Source organism: Haliotis asinina, chromosome 3, assembly GCF_037392515.1.
Source record: "Haliotis asinina isolate JCU_RB_2024 chromosome 3, JCU_Hal_asi_v2, whole genome shotgun sequence".
Taxonomy (NCBI): domain Eukaryota; kingdom Metazoa; phylum Mollusca; class Gastropoda; order Lepetellida; family Haliotidae; genus Haliotis; species Haliotis asinina.
The window spans coordinates 11,653,106-11,674,292 of NC_090282.1; the positions used below are offsets into that span (position 1 = coordinate 11,653,106).

Below are 21,187 nucleotides of genomic sequence, written 5' to 3' on the forward strand. Positions count from 1 at the left end.
TGAAGAGCGTTTGCCCTGCCTACTTACACAACTCTTACATCAACACGTGAAGAGCGTTTGCCCTGTCTACTTACACAACTCTTACATCACGTAAAGAGCATTTGCCCCGCCTACTTACACAACTCTTACATCACGTGAAGAGCGTTTACCCTGCCTACTTACACAACTCTTACATCAACACGTAAAGAACATTTCCACTGCCTATATACACAACTCTTACATCACGTGAGAGCATTTGACCTGCCTACTTACACAACTCTTACATCACGTGAAGAGCGTTTACCCTGCCTACTTACACAACTCTTACATCAACACGTAAAGAACATTTCCACTGCCTATATACACAACTCTTACATCACGTGAGAGCATTTGCCCCGCCTACTTACACAACTCTTACATCACGTGAAGAGCGTTTACCCTGCCTACTTACACAACTCTTACATCAACACGTAAAGAACATTTCCACTGCCTATATACACAACTCTTACATCACGTGAGAGCATTTGACCTGCCTACTTACACAACTCTTACATCACGTGAAGAGCGTTTGGCCTGCCTACTTACACAACTCTTACATCACGTGAAGAGCGTTTGCACTGCCTACTTACACAACTCTTACATCACGTGAAGAGCATTTGCCCTGCCTACCTACACAACTCTTACATCACGTGAAGAGCGTTTCCCCTGCCTACTTACACAACTCTTACATCACGTGAAGAGCGTTTGCACTGCCTACTTACACCACTCTTGCATCACGTGAAGAGCATTTGGCCTGCCTACTTACACAACTCTTACATCACGTGAAGAGCGTTTGCCCTGCCTACTTACACAACTCTTACATCAACACGTAAAGAGCATTTGCACTGCCTACTTACACAACTCTTACATCACGTGAAGAGTATTTGCCCTGCCTACTTACACAACTCTTACATCACGTAAAGAGCGTTTGGCCTGCCTACTTACACAACTCTTACATCACGTGAAGAGCGTTTGCCCTGCCTACTTACACAACTCTTACATCAACACGTGAAGAGCGTTTGCCCTGCCTACTTACACAACTCTTACATCACGTGAAGAGCGTTTGCACTGCCTACTTACACAACTCTTACATCACGTGAAGAGCGTTTGCCCTGCCTACTTACACAACTCTTGCATCACGTGAAGAGCATTTGGCCTGCCTACTTCCACAACTCTTACATCACGTGAAGAGCGTTTGCACTGCCTACATACACAACTCCTACATAACGTGAAGAGCATTTGCCCCGCCTACTTACACAACTCTTACATCACGTGAAGAGCATTTGGCCTGCCTACTTCCACAACTCTTACATCACGTGAAGAGCGTTTGCACTGCCTACTTACACAACTCCTACATCACGTGAAGAGCGTTTGCACTGCCTACTTACACAACTCTTACATCACGTGAGGAGCGTTTGCCCTGCCTACTTACACAACTCTTACATCAACACGTGAAGAGCGTTTGACCTGCCTACTTACACAACTCTTACATCACGTAAAGAGCATTTGCACTGCCTACTTACACAACTCTTACATCACGTGAAGAGCATTTGCCCTGCCTACTTACACAACTCTTACATCACGTGAAGAATGTTTGCCCTGCCTACTTCCACAACTCTTACATCACGTGAAGAGCGTTTGCACTGCCTACATACACAGCTCCTACATCACGTGAAGAGCATTTGCCCCGCCTACTTACACAACTCTTACATCACGTGAAGAGCATTTGGCCTGCCTACTTCCACAACTCTTACATCACGTGAAGAGCGTTTGCACTGCCTACTTACACAACTCCTACATCACGTGAAGAGCGTTTGCACTGCCTACTTACACAACTCTTACATCACGTGAAGAGCGTTTGCCCTGCCTACTTACACAACTCTTACATCAACACGTGAAGAGCGTTTGACCTGCCTACTTACACAACTCTTACATCACGTAAAGAGCATTTGCACTGCCTACTTACACAACTCTTACATCACGTGAACAGCATTTGCCCTGCCTACTTACACAACTCTTACATCACGTGAGGAATGTTTGCCCTGCCTACTTACACAACTCTTACATCACGTGAAGAGCGCTTGGCCTGCCTACTTACACAACTCTTACATCACGTGAAGAGCGTTTGCCCTGCCTACTTACACAACTCTTACATCAACACGTGAAGAGCGTTTGCCCTGCCTACTTACACAACTCTTACATCAACACGTGAAGAGCGTTTGCCCTGCCTACTTACACAACTCTTACATCACGTGAAGAGCATTTGCCCTGCCTACTTACACAACTCTTACATCACGTGAAGAGCGTTTGCCCTGCCTACTTACACAACTCTTACATCAACACGTGAAGAGCGCTTGCCCTGCCTCCTTACACAACTCTTACATCAACACGTGAAGAGCGTCTGCACTGCCTACTTACACAACTCTTACATCACGTGAAGAGCGTTTGCCCTGCCTACTTACACAACTCTTACATCACGTGAAGAGCGTTTGCCCTGCCTACTTACACAACTCTTACATCAACACGTGAAGAGCGTTTGCCCTGCCTACTTACACAACTCTTACATCACGTGAAGAGCATTTGCCCTGCCTACTTACACAACACTTACATCACGTGAAGAGCATTTGCCCTGACTACTTGCACAACTCTTACATCAACACGTGAAGAGCGTTTGCCCTGCCTACTTACACAACTCTTACATCAACACGTGAAGAGCGTTTGGCCTGCCTACTTACACAACTCTTACATCACGTAAAGAGCATTTTCACTGCCTACTTACACAACTCTTACATCACGTGAACAGCATTTGCCCTGCCTACTTACACAACTCTTACATCACGTGAAGAATGTTTGCCCTGCCTACTTACACAACTCTTACATCACGTGAAGAGCGCTTGGCCTGCCTACTTACACAACTCTTACATCACGTGAAGAGTGTTTGCCCTGCCTACTTACACAACTCTTACATCAACACGTGAAGAGCGTTTGCCCTGCCTACTTACACAACTCTTTCGTCAACACGTGAAGAGCGTTTGCCCTGCCTACTTACACAACTCTTACATCAACACGTGAAGAGCGTTTGCCCTGCCTACTTACACAACTCTTACATCACGTAAAGAGCGCTTGGCCTGCCTACTTACACAACTCTTACATCACGTGAAGAGCGCTTGGCCTGCCTACTTACACAACTCTTACATCACGTGAAGAGCATTTGCCCTGCCTACTTACACAACTCTTACATCACGTGAAGAGCGTTTGCCCTGCCTACTTACACAACTCTTACATCACGTGAAGAGCGTTTGCCCTGCCTACTTACACAACTCTTACATCACGTGAAGAGCATTTGGCCTGCCTACTTACACAACTCTTTCATCAACACGTGAAGAGCGTTTGCCCTGCCTACTTACACAACTCTTACATCAACACGTGAAGAGCGTTTGCCCTGCCTACTTACACAACTCTTACATCACGTAAAGAGCATTTGCCCCGCCTACTTACACAACTCTTACATCACGTGAAGAGCGTTTGCCCTGCCTACTTACACAACTCTTACATCAACACGTGAAGAGCGTTTGCCCTGACTACTTACACAACTCTTACATCAACACGTGAAGAGCGTTTGCCCTGACTACTTACACAACTCTTACATCAACACGTGAAGAGCGTTTGCCCCGCCTACTTACACAACTCTTACATCACGTGAAGAGCGTTTGCCCTGCCTACTTACACAACTCTTACATCACGTAAAGAGCATTTGCCCCGCCTACTTACACAACTCTTACATCACGTAAAGAGCATTTGCCCCGCCTACTTACACAACTCTTACATCACGTGAAGAGCGTTTGCCCTGCCTACTTACACAACTCTTACATCAACACGTGAAGAGCGTTTGCCCTGCCTACTTACACAACTCTTACATCACGTAAAGAGCATTTGCACTGCCTACTTACACAACTCTTACATCACGTGAACAGCATTTGCCCTGCCTACTTACACAACTCTTACATCACGTGAAGAGCGTTTGGCCTGCCTACTTTCACAACTCTTACATCACGTGAAGAGCGTTTGGCCTGCCTACTTACACAACTCTTACATCACGTGAAGTGCATTTGCCCTGCCTACTTACACAACTCTTACATCACGTGAAGAGCGTTTGCCCTGCCTACTTACACAACTCTTACATCAACACGTGAAGAGCGTTTGCCCTGCCTACTTACACAACTCTTACATCACGTAAAGAGCATTTGCCCCGCCTACTTACACAACTCTTACATCACGTGAAGAGCTTTTACCCTGCCTACTTACACAACTCTTACATCAACACGTAAAGAACATTTGCACTGCCTACTTACACAACTCTTACATCACGTAAGAGCATTTGCCCTGCCTACTGACACAACTCTTACATCACGTGAAGATCATTTGGCCTGCCTACTTACACAACTATTACATCACGTGAAGAGCGTTTGGCCTGCCTACTTACACAACTCTTACATCACGTGAAGAGCGTTTGGCCTGCCTACTTACACAACTCTTACATCACGTGAAGAGCATTTGCCCTGCCTACTTACACAACTCTTACATCACGTGAAGAGCGTTTGCCCTGCCTACTTACACAACTCTTACATCACGTGAAGAGCGTTTGCACTGCCTACTTACACAACTCTTGCATCACGTGAAGAGCATTTGCCCTGCCTACTTACACAACCTAATAATATGAACCTACCCTAATATGAATAATGAACCTACCTATTAAACGCCTATCCAGATGATGTTCGTGTTTTACCTACGTGTGCGTCTCTTTCTCTACAAAAGTAGACCTAATGTTTACAACATATAGTTTGAAAAAGAAACACTGACTGTCAACTGAAAGAATCCTGCCCAGAGACCCAATAATGATTTGCATGGTGCTTCCTTCAGTTCAAGCGTGTGATCGGGCAGGAACAGCTGATTTCACTGCCTGCGGTGCCATGCATAGGGAATTGAATGCCGCGAAATGGTACTTGTCCCACAACTGACAGTATGAAAATCTGGCCTGCTACCCTGGCGCTACCTGCCAGCGTTCACGCGTGGTATATACACTGAAAAATAAACAGTATTGGCGTTAAGGCTTGTTAGACTAAAACAAAATGCCAGTCTTTGAGACACGTCTTGAGAAAACATATCAATATCCAAAACATTAAATGTATTGCAAGCAAACTTCCCGTTATATATCTTATATGCAAAGCTTTGGTTCGTCAGTCAGTTTTATCGGGAACACATTTGTTTGTAAAGCAGCGCCTCCTCTGTTTGTATGGGGATATCGTTAATCTAGCCTATAACGGTAATAGTACGTTTTCTCGATGCACTCAGTTGCACGTGAACTGTAAGCTTATTTTACCTTCAAACGAGGTTTTTCGTGTATTTTAGCACAAAACACAAAGTTTCATACTTCACATTTTAAATGACTAGTAGTTTGCTGATGCGCAGTTACAGGAAATAGGCATAGTGGGATTTTTACCAAATGAATAGAAGCTGTACTGACTGCCATTTTACATATAGTAGATCTCAAGAAACAATGTGCTTCGATAGTATGTCCACACCACGGAGTGGCATAGCGTCATGTGGTAATGTCTGCACGCTGGAGGTATAATCAATCGCCCCCATCACCGACGAACAGTGGGCCGCTTTATCAAGTCATGTGGTTGCCTTTCGGTCAGGGTGAGTGAGGGAGCAGGGTTTCTGAATGCCACGACTAAACGATTGTTTTGAGAGTAAGATAATGAAATTTTAAATGAAATCTTAGTCTTTTGTCCTCGTGGTAATGGATAAAAAGAAATATGGTCAATGCAGGATTTACTGTCATATGTCACTGGCACCAAACGATGGTACTGACACACACATGCTTTAACAAATGGAAATTCTCCCCTAACTCACGCACGCACGCACGCACGCACGCACGCACGCACGCACGCACCATAAAATCAAGTACAGGATATTGGTCGAAAGGCGTCATCGGTGTCATCGCTCTCACTTTATGGAGATAGAGGCGTTTAGTCACAGCAACTGATTGTAATCTCCGAAACATCTTTACGGAGCACAATGGCAGGGCTGGTTGACGGACACTTGGTGCAATGGACGCAGTTAATTCGCACCCCGATAGATTGCGGTTTCAAATGTAGTTAAAGCGTCATCATTAATCAACTATTAGACAAAAGGAAATACAACTAACGTTATAAAACGTTACTGAGACTAAATCAATCCCCACAACAATGCAAACTTCAGATCCAAATCGCTATGTTTTATCAAATGCATCACACTGGATAATCGTATTTAGTTGGGGTTTTTCATGTATTTGTTTGACCAAATACTTTGTTCCGCAAGGCAACTATAGCTGATTCGCTGTTTATGATAATACGGGAAATGTTTATAAGTTGATGTCAAGGAACCGTCCTTAGTTTCACAGTTTCAGTATTTATGTTCTCAACGAACATACTAAAATATCACTCAAAGCTAGTATTTGAAAACATTAAAAAGTCTTTATTACATCCACAGATCGTGAATCTGTCATAACATGAGGGGCTATCAGATGTTAACCCTACAATACATCAAGTTCGATGTGGGTTTACGAGGGTCCGGCATATGCATGGCATTCTAATCTCTGCAATGTTGGCTCTCTCGAAATAGGTATAGTAAACATGAGACACACAAAGGAAAACTTAAAACGTGTCCCATGAATTAAACCCATTCATGTGACCGTGTAAACGTATTACATTACATACACATCCCAAATGTTGCCTTTCAGGCATAATCGCCCAGGATCAAAGAAGTCAGAGTCCGTCAGCCCCCGGGCCTGTTAATACACGCTCTAGGTCAAGCCACTTCAGAAGCCAACGTCATAACGTTTTGATATATCTATATGCGAGGAGGTAAACAGAAAAGAATACAAAATCTCGCAACAAGTATTGAAAACTGTAAGATATTCTGCGCCTTTCCCTTTCATATACCCATGCGACCATTGGAGCGTAACGACTGACGCCAAGGTATGCGTTTCGGTGAAGTGTTTTAAACAAATGTTTCAATCTGCGTTCGAATCTTGCACGTATCTAAATGCCCTTCAAACAGGTTAGGTTAGATGTTTAAATCCGGGATTCACGTCTGCCTTAGAATTTAGAATGTGAAGATAACGTCCTAACATCTGCGGTGGCAATGAATGAACTAATTAGAATTCATATACAAAGTATTGTTGCTGGAGAAAACATTCATCTGCTGTTGTTTTAATAGTTCTTTAAAGACGCCCCATACAGATAAAGCAAAATTAAACTGTATGTACGTTTTGTTTCAAGAGCAAGGGTTATATAGTCAAGTATCGCAATGCCCAAGTCATACGTTGCTAAACTCACACTAAACAATGCTGAACGCGAAGGTGACGGAACAAATTTTATGGATGATCAACTTCTTTATTTTCACAATAGCGACGTTTCGGTATGGATTCTTATACTGTTTCCAAGCATATGGGAGGACAAGGTGTAACAGTTTATATACAGATATATGCTGAACTCATTATTACCTGAGCACTGTGATTTGAAAACAGGGCCTTTCGATTCGGCGAACTGATTCTGATTAATCGTACATTAAGTTGGTTTGTTGTATTATTGCACTCAGCAATATTCCACCTACATTTGTATATGGCGTGGGGTGTAAATATTCGAGCGTGGACCAGATGATCCAATGATCAACAGCATGCGCATCCATCGATATACACAAATGGGATAAGATGACATGTTTAACCCAGATCAGTGAGTCAGACTACCCGGTCAGCCAAACCAATGAGTCTAACCACCGGATCCCGTTGGCCGTTTCTTACGACAAGCACGAGTCAGTGAAGACCAATTCTAAGATTCTTAAAAGATTTCCACGAAAATAAATTTCTTTCTTGTCATCTTATCACGAAAGCAGGGTCAATTCTTTGTTGTAAGGACAGTATCACGAATCATGAAGTTCCTGTCAATAAACACGAAGTGGTATACGATGTGTGGGCACTTCTGAGTGGTGGGTATACGGAACTGTCTACATTACAAACCTCAGGCCCACAACACTGTCAAACCTCCGCATGTCTGCAACATAGCTTATGTCAACGAAATATCTAACCATCATTTCACGTTAGAAATCAAAAGGGAATCAGAATTTCAAGCGCGACAGCATTTCGCATGTTCCAAATTCCGTAACTGGATAAACAAGTGCGTTAGATCAAAGTACGCGGAACAAACGTTACGGGAACACTCGCTAGAACACACCCGTATTGTGTTGGGGATGAATGCGGTTTTCCCGACTCTGCGTAGGGGGGTATTTGTGCGTCTCGGTAGGGTTGTGTTCACGGCTGACCAGATTCAAGAAGCGTCAGTCTCAATATAACAGCACTCGAGGCCAAGCGACATCTTTCCTGCATCATCCTTACAAGGTAAGTAAAAGATGCTGGTTCGGTAGTTAACTATGCTGTTACCAGCTAGTGCAAAATGTGTACCACCAGGGCAGTGTGTATGTATGTACACATTGTCTCACGAGTCGAATATAGACATCTCGGTAATCTAATTGCGAGTGTTTCAACACTGAACTGTCATTGTATGACAACTATAGATTGTGAGTTGATCGATTTCCTATCTTTCACATCTTGTATATGTTATTTATAACTGCAAGGAAACTTGTAAACAGGACGAAACTTATACCTGTGTCCAGCGTCAATTGACCCACCTGGGAGGACATGTCAGGGTTAATGGTCTGCTCCCGGGCTGGGGTTAAGCCGGGTTAGTGTCCCCTACCCTCCCCTGGTGTGAGGATGTCAAGGTCATAGCTCACTGTCCCCCCTACTGCACAGATCGATGCTCACGATGGTCATCACTGACCACCTGTTCTGGAGTATTTACAAACGGCCACCATATAGCTGGGACATTGCTCTGAGGCGTTTAACAACAAACAAACAAACAAACCTGGGACTGAGTCCCCAGCAAACCACGCTGATCATCAGAGTCATGTCCGCTTGGGTGTGGCGGTACCCCTACTGCATGGTCCCTTTCTTATTGAAGACCACTGGAATATTGCTGACTGTGACAAAAGAAAATGCAAATCATCAATACTACACGACGTCATACAACCAATGATACTACTACAGTGAGTGAGTTTAGTTTTACGCCGCTTTTAACAATATTCCGGCAATATCACGACGAGGAACATCAGTAGTGGGCTTCACACATCGAACCAGTGTGAGGAATCGAACCCGGACATCGGCGTGACGAGCGATCGCTTTAACCACAAGGCTACCCAACCTATTACTTAAAGGGATGACAAATTGTTTTGAAACATAGTGGGAAAGATGAGATCCGACATGTACCCCATTCCCTGTGCGTCAAGCGTGTCAGATTAGTGGGTTCAAATACCAGACTTGTCAGTGCATCATACATTTACTCGTCTCTTACACAACGGTGGTGCTCGTTCTTTCCTCTCACAAGTTGGGACATAACTGAAAACCGACCAGAGCGGCATTAAACTCAACTCATTAAATAAGTGAGTGAGTGAGTTGAGTTTTACGCCGCACTCAGCAATATTCCAGCTATATGGCGGCGGCCTGCAAATAGTCGTGTCTGGACCAGACAATCCAGTGATCAACAACATGAGCATCGATCTGCGCAGTTGGGAACCGATGACATGTGTCAATCAAGTCAGCAAGCCTGACAACCGATCCCATTAGTCGCCTGTTACGACAAGCATAGTCTCCTTTTATGGTAAGCATGGGTTTCTGAAGGCCAGTTCTACCCCGGACCTTCACGTGTCTCAACTCACTCAGTGCTGAAGTTTCAGTACTATTTCAGGAAGCACATACTGAATCAATGAAGTAGAATCACTGCATGCACTGTCTTCAGTTTGTGTCATAAGCTCATGCAAATGTGACAGGCAAATGAGAATCGTTATTACGTAATCTAACAACGTCAAGCACATTATATGAAAGATGTCCAACCACAGGCGACCTCAGTACTGGGAGAATGACGTCCGCAGCATGCGGTGCTGATGACCTGAGTGCAGAGCTGCAGGAGAGGGCTGCCTTATACGCAAGCGAAGATCTCAACACTAGGGAGATCATTATGGATGAGATCCAAACCTCCCTGAAGACAGTCGGTAAGACAGGCCAGATCATACACCCTCACAGAACCGTCTGTGAAATAATAAAGTCAGTAATGTCGTTATTGCTGTTTAGTCACCGGAGAATCCGGGGTCAAGGTCACCGGGTGTTAAACGCATGATATGTTACTAGGGCTTGATACGACTAGCGGTTGACATGGTTGCTATGGATATTTCACTCGTGACTGAAATGTCAAAGTTAATGCTGGTTCCTGTCGTTGTTGGTTGCTATGGTTATATTACTGGTGGCTGAAATGTCAAGGCAAAAGGTGATTCGAAACGTGGCTTGATGTACAAAACAATATTCCATCCATACTCCTTTACGAACACTGCACACACTTAAATCTAAATTTTGATTAAATGTCATCTTAAATTACCTTACAATGATGACACCACGTGTTCAACATTCCTAGATTCATATTTCACATTTTAACCAGTATCCAGCTTTTCATATAAATATGCAGCCATGTTCGTATGTCCCAAATGAATACTGCGCTCAATTTTGAATTCAACATATACTGCAATGGAGAAAGTGGAAAACCTGTCAAACGAGAATCCTGCCCAACTTTGCCGGTTGAGAGCTGACATGATCACTGTGTAGTGACAAAACGCTGTGTTGAACTTCCAGAACATTGCTCTAATATATAAGATATGATCATACAAATAGTATCTTTGGTGTAGGTGTTCATCGTGTCAGGGTGCAGTGTTAGACACGGTTCACGAGTTTGTGGAGGGAGGGGGGCGTCGTCGTTAACAACGCTAGACGTTATCAAAAGCCGGCATCGCGTGTTCATGATTTAGTGAACAGTTTAGTAAACAAGGCGAATAAAATAGTTTTTAACTTCTCTATGCACTGATGGTGAAATAATGGAGGTACATGTCTAAAGTTTGTGGGGAAGATTATCAGTCGCTGTTAGCAATCTCCCAGAAAATTAGTAGACACGAGAAAAGAGTTTCGCATCTTAAGTGTGGAATCGAACCTTGGTGTGCAGAGAGATGAGGCAAATGTTTTACCCACAAGACCTTGTTGCCCTCTTACAGTAACAAGGTACGCACATCAATCGTTCGTCATATTTTTCGGATTACCTAGAGATTAAAGTGACACATTTTGTTGTGCATTGCCGTGTCCGGATCCGCCTTATCCGATTACGTCTGGGATTGGCGTAAGTTTACAAAAGGATTGATTGAGTGTGTGTGGTTTTACGCCGCTTTAAGCAGTTTTGAATTAACCTCACGGGCGGTATACCAGAAACTGGCTTCACACAGTATGTGCTTGCGACCAATCGAACCCGGGCCTTCAGCGAGACTGGCGAACCCTTTGACCACTCAGCTACCCCGCCTCCTTGCATGAAACAAAGAAGCCTTGACTTGCCTTATGATAGCAGCAATACATCTGACTTTTCTCCATCAATCCATCTTGCCGTAAGAGGCAACTAACGGGATCAGGTGACTTAGTTGACATATTCATTGGCTCCCAGCTGGGCAGACTGACCTGCGACAAACGGCATGAGGCGGTCTGGTTCAAGTGCATGTTATTATGTTCCAGTTGTCTTGCCATGTTCGTGGTGTCAATCACCGGACTGTATGGTGCAGACCATAATGCTAACTGTATATACTACAAACGGAATGTATGGGAACACCCCATAATTTGATAGTCACATATTAACTTAACCGAGGTCATGTATATTCTAATGTAAATGCAAATGTTTGTGTGCGTGGTTCTGACCAGGATGTTGTGTTTAGGCGTTTGAATCAAACATGGTGCTCGTGTGTTTCAGCTGACTTTGTTTTCGCTGTTTTGGACATTGGTTGATTTCACTCACCCTCATCCAACATCGAATCAGTTGCTTCACTACAAGTTCTAACATGTTTAAAGTTCCGTTTAAACGGAGAGTGTGATAAATGACCTCACATGTCTACGTTTAGATATCACTATCAAATATTAGGGTGTTCCCATACTTTCTGTTTGAAGTATATATACTGAACAATACACTTAGAGATTATGAACGTTGTGATGGATAGAGAATTAGCTCGCAAGTTTAAAGAAATACCCAACATATATTCATAGCCTGTAATCTTATATTCCAACAAAGTGAGTTATCAAAACATTTTCCCGAATATCAATACATTCTGTTTGAATGGAACCTAGAGGTTAAGTACGTTAAAGAATCAATCAATAACGAATCACGTTCACAGTTCCAGATGTTGCAGCAGATGAAAGTCGTCTGCTTCGGTTTCTCCGCGCGAACGAATTCCGCATGAAGCAGACGGTTGACTGCGTTAAGGCATTTTACAAGTACAAGGCCAACAACCCCGAACTCTTTACGCCACTACCGCTACAAGAGGCTCGCGACATCGTTCACAGTGGCCTCATCGGGGTATTGCCGGGTCGTGACGTGCAGGGGGGCAGAGTGCTGTACGTCAGGATAGGTGAGTCAGATTTGTCAGGGGAGAACACTGTACGTCAGGATAGATGAGTCAAATTTGTCAGGGGAGAACACTGTACGTCATGATAGGTGAGTCAGATTTGTCAGGGGAGAACAGTGTACGTCAGAATAGGTGAGTCAGATTTGTCAGGGGTGGACACAGTATGTCAGGATAAGCGAGTCAGATTTGTCAGAGGAGAACACTGTACGTCAGGAAAGGTGAGTCAGATTTGTCAGGGGAGAACATTGTATGCCAGAAGGGGTGAGTCAGACTTAATCAGGGGCAGAACATTGTATGCCAGATGGGGTGAGTCAGGCTTAATCAGGGGCAGAACATTGTATGCCAGAAGGGGTGAGTCAGGCTTAATCAGGGGCAGAACATTGTATGCCAGAAGGGGTGAGTCAGACTTAATCAGGGGCAGAACATTGTATGCCAGAAGGGGTGAGTCAGACTTAATCAGGGGCAGAACATTGTCTTAGTTACATGTGATATCATTGGTTCTATCATTATTTCGGGCGATGGGATAGTCAAATGGTTAAAGCGTCCGCTAGTCACTTGAGTTCGATTTCCCAGTGTGTGAAGCGAGTTTCTGGTATTCCCCGCCGCGATATTGCTGGAATATTGCTTATAGGTCGTAACACCACATTCTCACTCACTCACCCACTCACTCACTCACTCACTCACTCACTTACTCACCCACTCACCCACTCTATCATTATTTCAGGTCTCTGGGACCCCGAAACCACCCCGATGGAAGATTTATTCAGGCTCACCATTTCTCTGCATCTCAAACTCATACAGGTAGGTTTAACGATTTAAATGGTTGGGGTTTGATCCTCTCTAACCGTACCGGTAGCTAATTCCACTCTGTCGGGAAATCTGTCCTTTAAATCCGATGTACTTAGTGTTGTTCTCCCTTCTGTTTCATTACCTCGTCATGAATCCCCATGCACCGACGTTGAAGAGTTTTGTTTGGCTTTGGAGCTATTGCCTCTCCAATTTGTGAATCCCGATATATAACACCGATGTGTGGGACCAGGTTTGAAAACATTGCTTTCTGAAGAACATTTTTCACCTGAACTGCGTTCCCATGTAAGAGGCCACCATTCAGAAACATGTGTAAATTTGGCTGTGAATCTTATACGTTTTCAAGTCAGGAATCCACATGTGCGATCATCCGTGTATCATTCTTTGGCGTTCCAATGCATGATGCACCTTTAAACACCGGTTTCAGGATCCCGAGACTCAAATTGGGGGACTGAGGACTCTTGAGGACATGGAAGCGTTGTCATGGAAACACGTTAAATCACTATCAATTCCACTTATGCGGAAGGTCAGCAAGCTGTTTGAGGTAAGTTTACATTTAGTTTACACCCTGGATTCCAGGTCAGCGTAGCGGGTCAGAGTAGACAGTGGGATGCTGGATCAGACTAGACAACCCCACAGCAGAGATTCTGGGTCAGAGTAGACAACCCCACAGTGGGGTCCTGGGTCAAAGTAGACAAACCCACAGTGGTGCTACCTGCCATGTGAGATACACGCCCTGTCTCAGATCCCTTAGGTGAAAGCCACAGGGAAGGCTGGTTGATATGAAGTTATACACCAAGTCCAGCTTCGTGGCGGTGGTCTGTAAATAATCGAGTCTGGACCAGACAATCCAGTGAAGCGAATAGGTCCACCCGATCCCGACACGCATGAGTTACGGACGACCAGTTCTAGTCTGTATCTTCACGCGTCCACGAGCAAGGCAAAGAGCATTCATCACAGGGGAGGACAGGAACTCCACCGGAACTAATATGACGCAGTTCCATCGCATAGCCAGGTCTTGCTGTCAGTTAGGGGTATATACTTTCTTTTCCAATTCAGTAACACATATCCTTAAATATTTACAGAACGGCTTTCTATATTGTCTTCAGGAGGCGTTTCCAGCTCGGTTTGATGGTTTCCACAACATGAACGAATCTGAGGCCATTGATCGCCTATACATACTCATCAAGCCTTTCCTGAGCACCAGGTTGAAGGGCCGGGTAAGACCTTTAGTAATGTATACCAGCTAAATGTGCTCTATAATGTGCCTTCAAGTAATGCACAGGCCAACCAATCGTTAATATATGGAGCGAGCATAAAACACAGTAGCCTTTAGTCGAGTCCCATCGTGGTGTTTTTACGGTTCTTCAGCAATATTCCAGCAATATCACAGGGAGAGACAACAAAAATGAGCTTTACGCTTTGTTTATGTGGGGAATCGAACCCTGCGCGACGAGCGACCGCTTTATCTACTAGCTTACCGCCCTCAGTACAACTCCAAAATATTCACATTCACGCACGCACGCATGCACGCACGCACACACGTACAACCGCTTATTCAACTTTCTGTTAATGAATACAATTAATACATTTCTGTCACTTGGGTAGATTTTCATCTACATTACACATCAAATGTCATTGTCATGTAACAAGCATGAAGATAAACAGTATGGTACACCATGATATTATTTAAATTTGAATTTTAACATCGGCATCAATAACAGTGACTTTCTTGAGTTCTTTCTGCACATATCCATACTCGAAATATCATTGCTGTTCCTCCATCATGGCGATGTACAGTTTCGCAATGTTTCGCTCATTCCCTATTAAAACATCTTGGTCGTCAACACGAACGTCATAAACGCAAACTGTCACCTGTATCAGTATCAGTAACAACACCATCGTCGTTCAAGTTCAGCATCAACGACACCACCGTCAGTAACACCGTCATACACCAGCATCAACAAACGATGGCGTGCTTCAACCATATCAGCGAGAATATTTCTGTAAGGTGTCCACGTTGATGCGATAACCATCCGGGTCACAATGGTTTGCACCATCAACATTAAAACTGTCATTTTACCATCATTACATGTCTCTCTGTTCCGTCAATGGGACCGTGGTGGGTGGATGTTCTGCGGCAGTGTTCTGTCTCTCACCACCATGACAATCAGTCCATTCACGTATACTTCGCCATTATTGTATTCATCACCACGTACCAACCATCGTAGGAATAATTATCTGTGGCAGCTATGTGGAAAGACGCGACTTACTCTTGACCGATTCTTGTCTTTGTAACCAGTTGAGTGGACTGCTCATGGTGCCAGTCACTGGATCGTCTGGTCCAGACCTCATACAATATGTATTTGCAGATGTCACATCGGTGGAATATTGTCCGACGGTAAACAAAGAACCCAACAAACAAACAAACAACGTATCTTTCTCCATCAGGACCATCGTTGCGCTTACTCACTTACTCAGACTGACTCGTTGGTATCTTTCACCAGCAGGTGTTTCCCTCACCATCATCACCATCATCATCCTCATCATCATCGCATCTATGTCATAATCACACATCGTCGTTCCGATTATCATCAACGTAAATCTAATCTGTGTTGTTTTCTGTTATGTGACTGACCTTCCGGATTTCATTATTATCATCATCGTCGTCGTCGCTGTCACCACCCATTTATTCGCCGCCATAATCATTAGCTTTGTCGTCGTCGCTGTCATCGTCACAGCCACCACCACCATCATCGTCGTCATTACCACCGGCTTGGTCGCCGCAGTTCAGCCGAGTCACCTGGCATCACCACTTGTTCGATGTGAGGCGCGCCGCATCCTAACGTCTCTTTCACCGTCTGTCTGAAAGGTTTGTACACGACCATGTAGAAAGGCAGCTTTAGGACATGGTACAGATACAGGGCCATGGCAAACACCATCAGCGCCCTGCTCGCCACGGCCTGCTGGGTGGCTGGGTTCAAGTGCAGACCCCTCATCAGGTGCGTCATGAAGGACGCTGTAATGTAGTAGATGGACAAACCTGTGATTAACCTGGACAGTACTATCTTGTCCCGTCTACCATGCCTCGGCAGCATTGCAGGCAGGGTCTTCTTCGACTGGAGAGTAATCTTAATGAAGCTGAACATGGTGACACTCAGTGGAAGGAGATGTGTATTGACGACAAAGAGTACCCAGAGGCATGCTGATGTACCGCTATAGTTGGGAAATGCACCTATGCGAGCCTGGTCGGAAGCAAGCGTAAGGAGGGATATGGACAGATTGACCATCCAGAAGATGACAATAAGGATCACGACGCGCTTCCATGTGACGTGCCTCTTGAAATCGGTCGCGTGGCAGATAGCTAGATACAGATTGAAACCAATCGCAGACAAACTGTGGATTACGATTCCGTGGAAACCAGACACAATAGCAGCCATGTACTTAGAGGTTGTGTTGGTGTCCACTGTTTGGACCCGCGAAACATGCGCAATGACCAGCACCTCCATGAACGTGTCGGCGATACACTCGTTAATAAGAAGTGGGCCCGCTGATGTTCTGAATGCATCTGTTCTATGTACGATGTAAATAATGAACTGATTTGCAGTAACGCAAACAAACAGGAGGATGAGAAAAACATGTCTGAACGTATCTTGGCCCGTTTCCAAGAGAGGATTCTCAAACGTTACGTTAAACATAATACCTTGTATCTCGCAACAGCCTTCAGAGCAGTGGTGGCATGATCGTAAAACACACGCCTGTTACTACAAGGATCTGTGATCTTCTCTCCACCCGCATTATCTTAAAACACACTCCTGTCCGTACAAGGCTCTGTGATCTTCTCTCCATCCGCATTATCTTAAAACACATGCCTGTCCGTACAAGGATCAGTGATCTTCAATCCATCCGCATTACCTTAAAACACACGCCTGTCCGTACAAGGATCTGTGATCTTCTCTAGAATCCGCATTATCTGTCCAACCTGACCCAAATGAAACCCAGCTGCTTTGTGCTCGGCCAACAACAACGAGCATCCGAGTAGCAATTAACACATGCGATAGCTAATTCACACCAGCTTACAAAGTCGTTTTCACTTACTATGTGTTTGCTACAACGGTGTTAATATACGTGTTTAATATCTCCCCACTTTGATTGTCATCGGTGAGCACGGTCAGAATCAACCGTGGGTCCAGCATGTCATTATTGGTTCAAGTGCACATGTGATAAACAGTCTAGTCATACAATTAACCCTTCGAAGAAAACTAGTGTCAATCACGAATCGAACCTTTTAGCGATAACTGGACAACACAAGGCATTATTTCAACCGACTTCGTCAACAACCATCAGTAAATGTAAAACAAGACAAATTTGTGTCCGGGGACACGGATGTCCCCGTTGCTGTATAAAGCGTTCCCTACAATGAGTGTGCTCGTGTGATTATTTTCTACTAAAAAGTTCAATAAACATCCATGCAACTATGAGATACACACCTCTGGAGTCCCAATGAAACACATGTACATGTATAAATTTAATTTATTCTGTTTTAGTGGAGAAGTGAATAGACCACAAAATGTATGTAGGTTCAAACGGCATTAAATTGAAAAAATACATACAATACACAATCAACATATGAGATTCACACCTTTAGAGTCCCTATGGAGCAGTATGTAATCTAAATGAATTCCATAAAGTAGTTTTTGAGAAGTGGATAACGTATACGTGAGAAGTAACGATAACTATTACACTATCATCATAGAGAAATTCACCAAATGTACCTAAGTTCAAGTGTCTCTAAACTTACTAAAAAAAAAACCCCAAAATACAAAAACAAAATATTAGATGCACACCACAAGAGTCCCAAGAAAGCCCATGTATCAGTTCATTGAACTCCATAAGCAGTTTATGAGGAGAAGTGGGTGACATACCCTCCCCTCACATAGAGAAATTCAGCAAAATGTACTTAAGTTCAAATGTCCCTAAACTTTGTAAAAAAACCCAATATAATACAAAAACAAAATATGATATGCTCACCATTAGAGTCCCAGAAAGACCATTTTTAAGTTGAATGAATTCCACAGAGCGTGTTTTGTTTTGGTTTGGGGTTTTGTTTGTTTGTTTGTTTGTTTGTTTGTTTGTTTTGGAGAAGTGGAGAGAGTTTCGTACGGACGATCGGACGGACGGACGATCGGACACAAAGGGTAACCCGATATGCCCCAGTCATTTACGGCGGGAGCATAATAACACAAATTATACACTTAAAAAATGCACATTTTTTAAAAGATCAAAAAGTGTATTTTTGTCATATACAGATTATATGCATGTAATTGGCTTAGGCTGAGAAGTGATATTAAATCAGCACATCGTAATTTCACCCACTGTCTGAGAAAAATTGAATGAAAATGAACATAAATATACGGATATAAATCCGTGTAACTTATGCTAAGGGACAGAATATTTTGTAGTCGATACGTATCGGTTGAATATCGGACCCACCAACATGTATATTTTAATGTATTATATTTGACATTATAATAAGAACATACTCATGTTTCAGAATCATTTCCATGGAACCGAATACGCCGAGCTGTACGAGTACATTCCCAAGGAAAACCTGCCAGAGCTGTACGGCGGAAGCGTAACCGACAGACAGATCCAGGTCAGAATCGGGTCTGGTGTCTAAACTCGACCTGAACGTGATGATAGTGATTTACGCTGCATTTAGCAATATTCATTCCTGCAATATCGTTGTGGGGGCGTCGGGAGCTTCACACATATTGTACCCATGCACGCACGCACGCACGCACGCACGCACGCACACACGCACGCACACACACAACACCCCTCAACCCCTCAACCCCTCAACCCGGTGATAGTGTGAGGCAGCGTCACTCAACTCACTCACTGAGACTATTACATACTGGACAAAGGATGTTAGGGATATTAGTATTTTTATGACTGATATTTTATCAGCGTGTCACTGATTAGATTGATCCCAATCTATTTTGACCAGCATAGAACTAAACAGAGAAATTGTTATATAACGGCAGTGTTCAAGTCTATGGCGTATATTGCTCAGTACATTTCATTGCAATTTTCTATGTCTGTGTTTATTGTTGGAAGTTATTATTCAGTAGTAGTCAAAACCAAACTGATAATACTTCTTGGCCAGAGAATTAAAAGGCCCAAAGTATGTATTTCCGCCTTAATGACTTCTTCAACGTTTTAAACTCAATTGCCGTTCTTCCATGTCGACACCACTGCCCTATGGCCTGACTAAGCAAGATCAGCGGAGCATGAGCGTCCAGATTAATTGTACTGATTTGTGGCCTATTTAGAAGTCAAGAAAAACAAGATTTTTAAACGAAAAAGTTTGAAATTCTTATCTCGTGTTTACCTTTGACTACAATAAACCAGGAGTTACGGTGTCTTATCAATGATGTATTCCACTGCAGGACTTTACAATGTCACTTCTGAGAGATTACAAGGGGGACGACTTTGGAGAAGGGGGCACGGTGAAGATAGCCAAGACAGAAGACAAGATCGCAAGTGCCACCATGGTCTCAGATTCGACATACGGGAGCTACAGAAGAGTTGACCCCTCCTAGTATCTGGGAGAAGGTGTTCACAACCACGGTGCTATTATAGTATGATGGAAGTTATATAATAGAACTTAAACATTTCACCTTTTCTTGTGGCCGCTTTTCAGGCGAGTATTCTCCAAGGCAGAAGTAACTGTGATCTCACAAATGAATAGTTTAGAAAAAATGTTACTTACACTGATGTTGACAAAGCGTTCTCTCTAACTCTGTAAAAACCCAAACCATTTGATATGACTGGCTGGAAGCTTGGTGCTTATGTATACCTATTGGTGCCTGCTGGAAGTAATGAATGTCAAATTCGCTTTCCAGTGAGCTGAATGTAGTAGCTAAGGACGATCATAATACCACTCCAAGTTAAGACTGACTTCATTCTTTTATACAGTATTTCCTGTTAGGTTGATGTGCCACGGCCTGGCAGATTTATAACACAATCGGATCACACGTTAAATTGTGAAACACAAATGTGTTAAACACAAATGTTGCTACACAGAATTGAATTCAACACCTCCGTCTTGTTTAAACTGTGATTTAAACAAGTTTCATTGAGCCCATCAGTCCACCTAATGATAAATCATACTTACCTCATTCTGTTCTATGAACTGTTCAAACACTGAACTTTATACATATATATATGTGGTATATATATTTGAACGTCGTATTTATTCATGTTTCAAGCAATTCCATGTAAGAAGTATATATCCTTCAATCGCGTGCATAGTTGTAACAAAACAATTGCTGTTTATGCTTCCAAATATCTTCAGTTTGTCAGAGCGTACAACTGTTACATTATGTAGTGTGTTTGGTACCGATGTGTATGTCCTCAAAATGCCGAATCGTTCTGCTACAATGCAACGTAATTTCTATTTTGATGGTTTCCGTGACATCGTAGTATTGTAGACTACTGTATTCCATATTTGATACAATTTGTAATAAAACTCTTTGTTTCACTGCTATCTCTCTGTCGCCTTAAGGAAGGTCTTTAGTATTGAATCACGGACTCTACAATATGGCCGCAATGATCTTTTACTCGGATATGAATTCTCCATTGCTCTCTGTTGAGATGAGACATCTCCATAGGGAAGTCGCGTTCACTCAGTGTGTTAGATGGCTGAGATTGCGTGCTGGCGACTCTGAGAGTGTGGGTTCGAATCCCTGGTGGTATACATCCAAACCAATCTACTAGA

General features: G+C 43.5%; 1 protein-coding gene across 1 annotated transcript; it reads left to right on the forward strand.

Moving 5' to 3' along the window:
• Window positions 1-8,338: 8,338 nt before the first annotated feature.
• On the forward strand, window positions 8,339-20,956 carry LOC137279222 (alpha-tocopherol transfer protein-like). The gene is made up of 8 exons (XM_067811722.1): window positions 8,339-8,458; window positions 10,015-10,167; window positions 12,367-12,600; window positions 13,322-13,398; window positions 13,832-13,948; window positions 14,514-14,624; window positions 18,959-19,060; window positions 19,857-20,956. Exons 2-8 carry the CDS (start codon window positions 10,035-10,037, stop codon window positions 20,007-20,009), a joined length of 927 nt encoding a protein of 308 aa, XP_067667823.1. The 5' UTR covers window positions 8,339-8,458; window positions 10,015-10,034; the 3' UTR covers window positions 20,010-20,956.
• The last annotated feature ends 231 nt before the right edge of the window (window positions 20,957-21,187 follow it).